The following is an 8,447-nucleotide window of genomic DNA, read 5'->3' as shown; positions in this document are numbered from 1 at the left end:
AAAAAGCAAAAAAGAAGAAAGAAGACAAAAAAAAAAAAAAGAGGCAAAAGAAAATCACCCCATCCTTGCTGCCTCGTACCAGGCAATCATCCCTAGCCATCATTTAAACAACCCAACTATTGTTTCATCTCTGCAGGGTAGATCTATAGGTAACCGTGGGGGACTTTACGTGGGTACTATGCAACAGGCCCAAAATCACAAGCAAGTACGAAGTAAGAGAGAGAAAGAGAGAGGGTTAAGGAAAAGTTAACCTGGAAAACGTATCGGCTTACTTAGTCCGAATCAAGACCGAACGCGCGCATTCTGCACGCTATGAGGTAGCTCTTCTACCAACTACTAATTAATATCCGGAATCCCTTGCCTTGCGCCGTTGCCGACTACCGAAGTCAAAAAGAGTTATGCGACACGATCCTTCCGAACCAGATCGTGACCCATTTGGTTTCAATAGTGGCTGGACTCTTTTACGCCGTTGCTGTAGCATTGACCATGTTCGTTTCCTTTTTTTTTTTTTTTCTTTTTTAATTCTTTATTATTTTATCCCACTTTTTTCCTTTTCTTGCTCGGGATTTGGGTGTTAGACCGTGACTCGTACCTAGTGCCTGTTGTTTGCTCCTAATTATGATAGTATAGACTATCTACAAGTAGTGAAACGCTCTTGCCAGGATAGCTTCGGAGGAGATGGTGCGCTCTTTCTCCCCAGCTCGAATTGTGACACTACTCGGTGGACTATTACGCGCTACGCTCATACTAAGGATTGCGATATGGAGACACCGGGGTCGGCTCCCTTCTATTATACAACAGTAATGCGCATATGAATATTTTCTCGCCGGCCATTAATGTACACACGATGTAACGTTCAAGCCAAAAGAAATGAGTGACTGTCCCATGGGTATCCACTTCCAAACGCCAGCACGCTTTTAAGAAACAGAAAGATTCAACGACATGGTATGATTCAAAACAATAACAAAGTATGAGGTTCGCAGAAGGGAAATCCCTACAACTGTCCCTTCCGGATCGCTCCGAAGCCCTTCGTGAACAACTCGTGAATCTCAACCGATCGTCGAGGGGTGCTCATCACCTCATCTGCTGTCATCGGATTCGAACGGTCGGCAACATGGTCAGCACTGCTGTTGTAGCCGGCCAATTCCACCTCCATCTCCGTTCCCATCTGACCAGATCCTGTCTTGGTCATCACCCTCGGCCGGGAGAGCAGTTCTTGTACCTGTTTCTCTCGTGCCTCCATTTCCGCTTCGCGTGCCAGCTCAAGGCTAGACTTCTTGCTGCCATGGTCCCAGCCTTGTTGCAGCTCTGATGCCGCGGCTTCTTCGAATCTCTTACGGATCTCCAAATCCTGCTCGTACTCTTGAAAGATATCCACGTCTGTGGGGAAAAGATTGGCCCGCAATGCACTAACCGTGACCTCAAACACTATGACGGCCACCACCGTGAGAAGTAAAACCACCCAGAAAGCCAGGTCATGGCCGGACTGGAAGATGAAGTTGCCGGGCACGTGGTAGATACCGTCTCCAGAACCGAAGTTGTATTGGCGGGACAGGATCATGTCCCACACAAACCACCCCCCAACCGAAATGATGAACACAGCGAGCGACAAATACGTCTTGTTGTGCACTTCCAACGCCTGTAACTTGGTGTTGATAATGATGACGCAGGCCGTGTATGTGAGAAGACCAGAAGAAAATATGTCACTTCCCGTGTGGGTGAACATCACATTTGCCCATAGGCCAAACATGGTGAAGTAGACGATCATCGCCTCGCATGTAGCCATGAATGTCCAGCCCAAATATAACTTGATATTAAAGCCGCCATGTTGCTGGCCTTTGGTGTACAATTCCGGAACGGCCAAGAGAGTAGATGCGGCCAGATCCTTGGTGAATATACCCAGGAAGATCACGGCCAAGGATGTAAAGAGGGTGTTAAACATACTTAAGCCCCACGGTTCGTACAAACTGGTACCTGTGTAGCCATTCCAGCGTTGATACAGCGCCTGGGTCAAGTAGAACAGCATTTCTTTCCAGAATGTTCCCAGTGTATACTTGCAGGCCCGCATGTAGTTCCATCGCCCGTGGACAAGCAGCAGCTTCAACAAGAACCGGAATTGGGCAATCGAGTAGTCTGAAATGCGTGCTGCCTGCAGCCCTTCTTTACCCGTAATGCCTATGCCAACATGTGCCTCTTGGATCATGGCGATATCATTGGCACCATCGCCAATTGCAAGAGTGATCGAATCCTTCACCTGCTTCCGGATCGAATGTACAAGGAACGCTTTCTGTTTAGGGCTTGCACGGCAGCAAATGACCGAATCGACGAGGATGGCAAGCTTGAAGAAGCGTGCTCTTAGAGTTTCATCTGCCTCAATCATTGCCAACGTTTGTCCGTCCACCACAGCTACCGAATGAGCAACGGTCCCTTGGGTGAGATCCGAGGTAAATTTCACAATAGATCGCTCAACGTCGCCAGTCTCTTGGTCAAGGATAACCAGGGTCGAATAGTCCTTCACCAGACGACAGGAATGTCCAACATTAATGGCTGTCTCGCGCTTATCACCAGTCAACATCCATAGCTTGATGTTGGCTCGACGCAGCTTGTCAATAGCTTCGGGCACGCCCTTTTGCAGCTTGTCTTCGATGGCTGTTGCCCCAGTTAACTCGAGCTGCTGTTCAAGCTGCTCACCAACCTTCTCAATCTTCTCCTGTCGATCGACAAGACTGGTACACGCCTCACGATAGGCTGCCTTCCAACTGTTGTACGAAGCTTCATCAAGGAAACGGTGACCGTACAACAGAGTCCGTAACCCTTCGGTGGCGAAGTCATTGAGGTGCTGGAAGCATCTTTCAAAAACAGCTTCCTCGTTGACCACCAGGGCTTCCTCTACCAGGTCATCATCATCATTATCATCGTTGACTGAGCTTCCCGAATCCGACATGGTAGTAGATGGCCGTCCCATCTGCGCCGAAGGTCGCGGGCTATAATACTCGGCATCGTTCCCCCTGTTCAAAATACCGCCATCCGTCTCCCTGTCGCGGAGCCACACATCGATACTTTCCCGTAGTGTGGACATATGCCGTCCGGAAACACTAGAACGCCTGTGTGTCATGCTAGGTCGACTCAAGCTGGTACGAACTCCACTGTTTCGAGCCTGATACTCGCTGTTTCGCCTGATAATTTCATTGACCTCGGCTGCCTTGCGTTTGCTGGCGCGTCTTTCAATCTCAACCGCCTTCTCTTGCGCAAGAGCTGCTCGTTTGAGTAACTGCATCAAAATACTATCCGCGCCCTTGCAAAACAAGCAGATTCGCTGATCGGGCATTCGCACAACGACCGACATCCGCTTACGAGCACTCGAAAATTCTATCACGTCTAGAACCTCGTAGGTCTCTTCAGAGGCTGACCCATCGGGGCCATTAGGGTATGTCCGGACTGTTACGGTGTTTGGCTGCCGGTCTGTGACGAGATATCCGAGTTCTTGGGCGGCCATGACTAAAGCCAATTCATCGGGCGATGCCGCCTGGAAGGAAGTATTTCCAAGCTCATCGCTTTCCGGGATACACGTGTGGCATAGGGCAATAGCCAGGATGAACATTTTGGCTTTGCGGGCAAACACGGTGTAAGGCTTGCGTTGGATGTACTTGACCATGTCAGCTGTACGATAGTCAAGCGCCGGTCGACCGGGCTTCCGTGTCTTGTCGGCAACTGACGTCGAGCTAGGTCTGGCGAGATATGATCTAGCCTCTGACACATTCGACTTACGAGCCATAGACTTCTTGCCTTTAAAACTCCGCTTTTTGTGGATAAGCTTTTCTCGGCCTCCTTCTCTCGCCTCCTCTTCGCGCAGGTCAAAGTCGTGATACCATGCAGTACCCGCGACACTCATCTTGCGGAAGCGCATCGAGTTGTTCGTCAAGGTGCCAGTTTTGTCGGAAAATATATAGCTGACTTGCCCCAGTTCTTCGTTGATGGTGGATGTCCGTGCCTCGATTGGCGTGTCGCTCTCCGGGTCATACATGTCGATATCAGCGTTCAGCATCAGCATCTGCGCAACCTTGACAATCTCCATACTCACGTAGAGTGAGATAGGAATCATGGTGTTGAACATGATCAGGAACGAGGTGAAGATTGGACCATAGGACACGTTTGCCTTGTCAAGGTACCAAGAGTTTTGCTCAACATCATCTGACCAGTAAATGTATGCCACGGTGCAGGCGACCGCCAGCACGACTACCAATAATACAATCAGCATGACAACCCGGTTGACACGGGCTTGAAGCGCTGGTGACTTGATTCGAGGATTCTTGTTCGCGTTCATTCGGATTTTACACTCCTCGCCAGTGTAGATAACCATACCGACCGCCTTCTCAGTATTACGCATAATGCTACCACGGTAGATAACCTCGTTATTCGTCAGGGGCATCTTTTCGCCAGCGGAAACTGTAACATTGCCATCAAATTTATAGAGATCCAGATTAGGATCCTCGACAGCGAAGTGCATGGCATTGGTGCAAATGCCATCGACTGTTGCACACACCTTGGCGACTGGTTGACAAGGCTGCTTGTTTTTGAGGTTCGTCTCACCATCCAAAGCCATTGTTTCAATATAAGCGATATCGTTGGGCCCGTCTGCATGGAGCAAGACCATATCCGCTGGCACAGGCTGATCACGCTCCAACTTGACAACATCCCCAACCTTGATGTCTTTCCACTTCACCATAGTCCAATCCTCGGCGTCACTGGCAACTGAGACGCTGTCACTAGACGAGGTTTGGGACATTATCCCTGCACCTGGGCGCAAAACGGACGCATAGCGGTTGTTTTCTTCTTTGTCCAAGCGATAGCGACGCCAGTCGTCAAAGCCTTCCTTCCCCATAGAGATTCCAACGAAGATCAACAGTGGGACCAAAGTAGTGAAGGAGCCCGTCGTACTCAAGCCAGGAATCATCTGCAAAATAGCCACCACAAGGAAGTAGAAGTTTGCTAGCTTGGTGAATTGAGCGAAAAATTGTCGGGGAAAGAAACTCCAGAGGCTGTAACGACTTGATCGGATCCAATTTCCACAGTAGGGCTTTCCGGTCCTCTCATCGATCAAATCCTCTGTCCTAGTAGGGTCAAGAACGATATGACGGCCATCCTTGCTTGGGGGGATGTCTTTAATCCGAAGGATAGTTTTGCGAGCAGACTCCATGAATTCCTCATACCGAGCCTTAATTCCAGCAATGGCAGGCCGTCTCTTTAGCCATTTCTCGTATGCGATACTGGGGGACATGTGCCTGCCTCCCTTGAGATCTTCCGATGGGTCAGAGGGAAAATATGCCGTCGAAGTATCATCAATATGGACAGGACTATGTTCAGATGCCGAAGTCTGAGTTACGATTACCGCCTGTTTTTCATCCTCGGTCGACTTGCGCTCATATTGACCACCCCCTGTAGGAGCACCTTGACCTGCGCCGTCGCTCGATTTCCGTGAACTCCGTTCATTTTCTGTAGAAGTCTCCTGTTGCGGACTCACAGGCTGGGCCAATTCAATGTCATTGGGTGAGACAGCGCCAGGGGAAGTCGCTGAGACAATATTCTTCGCGAAAATAGTCCGTCGAAGCGAATAACCGCGGTTGCGCGATCGTGAGCGACCCGAGTCTGGGCTTTGCGGTGATGGAGGTGACAGTGCCGAGCGTGGGGAAAAAGGGGAAATCGGTCTATGTTCTGGAGATCTGACTGACAAACGATCGTCTCGGGTAATGCTAGTGTCGATAGTCAAGCCTCTGGCGCTTGGCCTCCTATTATGATTGGAATTCCTAGACTCTTCTGCGAGGGGGCGCTCGAGATCGGCCGAGAAGCGAACGCGGGGCTGGTGGGAATTCCTCCGCCCGGAGTCTGATAGTGTTCGTGAAGGGGCAATGGACGGCCGTTCTTGACTGATACTATGCCGCGACGGAACACTAATGGAATGGCTCCTCGGAAGCGCTGAGCCCAAGCTAGAGTCCTGTCCGGATACTTCTTCCACCACTATATGACCTTCATCAGACGTCGCTCCTTGCGCGTCCCGGTTCGCTTCGGCCCTCGCATCCTGGTTGGGCATAGCGAGAATGGTTCTCCTTCAATAGCCTTCCGGCTGAATTGTGCAACGGTGCGGTTCGTCCAATGACTCTGCTGACCTTGTACAATACTTTCTGAAGTATCACAGGGTTGAATTCACAGTACAAGAGCAAGTAATTCCAATCGAACGGTGTATCGGCGGAGAGTAAACGAATAAATCTGGTGCATTCTTCAATCGAGCGGGTGGGGGGCAAAGAATCTAGCACAGCGTCTACAATCGACGGTAAGCGATGCTTCGATGCTCCGATCAACGACAAGCTCAAGCTCTAACTTGTACGAAAAGATAGAATATAATTAGATGGTATATCGATGCGATAGCGACAGTCCCGTTCTAGCAATAGATGACACGACAACCGCACGTTCGAGGAAAAAACGACTGTGGGGAAGACCCTAAGGTCAACAATCAAACAATAAACTAGGAAAGAGAAGAAGATCCCAGATCTAACAAGGTACCAACAAACGAAACAGAAGGAGAAAAGACCGTGGAGAGATGGGCAAAGCACACCACCGCGAACGAACGAAGCCAACGTCGACGCCTACTGTCGTCCGCAGGCGGCGACTGGGTCGAGGCCTTTTGCAAACTAGTTGCAATGGTTGAGTTTTGGGAGACCCAAAAGACCGTTCCCGAAAGCGGTAAGATGCCCGAAAATAGTAGAACAACCGCCACTTTTGGGGGGAAAGCAAAAAGCTAGCCTTGATTCTCCTTTTTTTATTTTTTTGTCTCTGTTTAAACTTTGCCTCTGCGATATGTATGTATGTATGTATGTCTCACGGCCGCAATCAAAGACGAAAGCACACCAAAGAAGAGCCACGCTTAAGGTGACTTCCTGCCAACAATATAAGAAAGCAAAGTTTAATAAAATGAGTCGTAGAAAATCCTTCCACCCCTCGTAATTTAGTCCCTGCAGTGGTCAAGGGGACCCTCCCACTAGTTAACTTAGCGATGATACGGAGTACCAAGACTGACCTTCGATAATTTTTCGACGGGCGCATGTGGAGAAAACTGTACAGAATGACCTTAAATTACCCGCCGACCAGTCAAGGGCTTGGTTGATCAGAGCGGTGGCTTGGAGGAGGCCACGCAAGTCAACGCAATCAGGGAACTCAATACGATGATGGATGGCCTCATTGGCAATTGTCGCCCACTTATACTACCAGTTGGGTTACAATTCTCCCGTCAATCAAATAAGAATTTCTCCCATGCCCATGTGCTACGTCAAGGTGGCATGCTTGCAACGTTGTTTTCTTCTTGTCCTTTTCGCAATCCGTAGCTTAAAGACAGGTAACGCTTGTCACCAGGCATCTTTCTTACTTGCATGCATACTTGCTTACTGTGCTTTGGTGAAAAAGCTTGCAGCCATTACTATGAAACCCCTACCACATGAGAGAACAAAGAGCACTGAATCTTTATCATACTCTCTTTTATTGTACATACTTAGCCTAAAAGGAGAAAAGGAAAAATCTCTCTCAAAACTTTTATCTGGTACAATGCACAGCCTCCAGAGAACAGTTGGTTGAGCCTGTCACCCAACCCAGGGTTCAGTGGCGGCATGTCTTCCAACCATTCCAGATATCCGATGGATTCTTCACTCAGGATCCCGGGGTCAAAAACCCCGGAAGTTGAATCCTATGGTTGTCAAACCCACAGTGTGTGGCAGACTGACCATCCACGGGCGTGCATTTTACGCAGCCTTGTGGGTAAGTAGTGGGTGGTGGCAAGGATTCCAAGAAATGAGAAATAAATTAAGTCCAGAGGCGGGGCCAACCTGAAGTGACTGAACCTTGTCATCAGGGCGCGCAGAGTCGAACATGGATTCTTCTCTGGGGAACCGCATTAGGCTGACACTTTCAACGAGTGAGGCCGTCCTTATGTCGTGATCCCTTCTTATCTGAGCTTTATAAACGAGGCCAATATATTTTGAACCTCAACAGGTAAAAAGAAAAAAGAAAAAAGAAAAGAAAAGAAAAGAAAAAGAAAAGGAAAGGGGAAGAGAAAGAAACAGGAAGAATGGCAAAATGATAGCTATTGACTCATTGACCACACCACCACTACCAAGCTACCTCCATGAATTCTGCTCAATGGGGCAACATTTGGTCACGTGGCCTCATGGATCAATGAACCATCTTATAGTATAGTGCCAAGTGGACTGAATCAGCCTAGTTAGTTGCTGACTCTACATCTCCATCGACGTCATTCAACGGGCGGGAACAACTTCCGACCCCGGCAAAACATTAAACAGCTGTAGATATTTACGACATACTAGAGGTTTTACGACAATATCCATGGCGATAATCTGTGGCATCACGTTATACCTGGATTTCATGCTGATGCAGCTTCCATT

General features: G+C 49.0%; 1 protein-coding gene across 1 annotated transcript; it reads right to left on the bottom strand.

Moving 5' to 3' along the window:
• Positions 1–994: 994 nt before the first annotated feature.
• On the bottom strand, positions 995–6,088 carry BDV27DRAFT_150736 (aminophospholipid-translocating P4-type ATPase DNF3; the record flags this gene model as incomplete). Its single annotated transcript, XM_032071270.1, has 2 exons — positions 995–5,392; positions 5,522–6,088. 2 exons carry the CDS (start codon positions 6,086–6,088, stop codon positions 995–997), a joined length of 4,965 nt encoding a protein of 1,654 aa, XP_031921205.1.
• Positions 6,089–8,447: the final 2,359 nt, after the last annotated feature.

This window comes from Aspergillus caelatus, assembly GCF_009193585.1.
Source record: "Aspergillus caelatus strain CBS 763.97 unplaced genomic scaffold BDV27scaffold_363, whole genome shotgun sequence".
Lineage (NCBI taxonomy): Eukaryota > Fungi > Ascomycota > Eurotiomycetes > Eurotiales > Aspergillaceae > Aspergillus > Aspergillus caelatus.
This window is presented reverse-complemented; position numbering and strand designations above follow the sequence as displayed.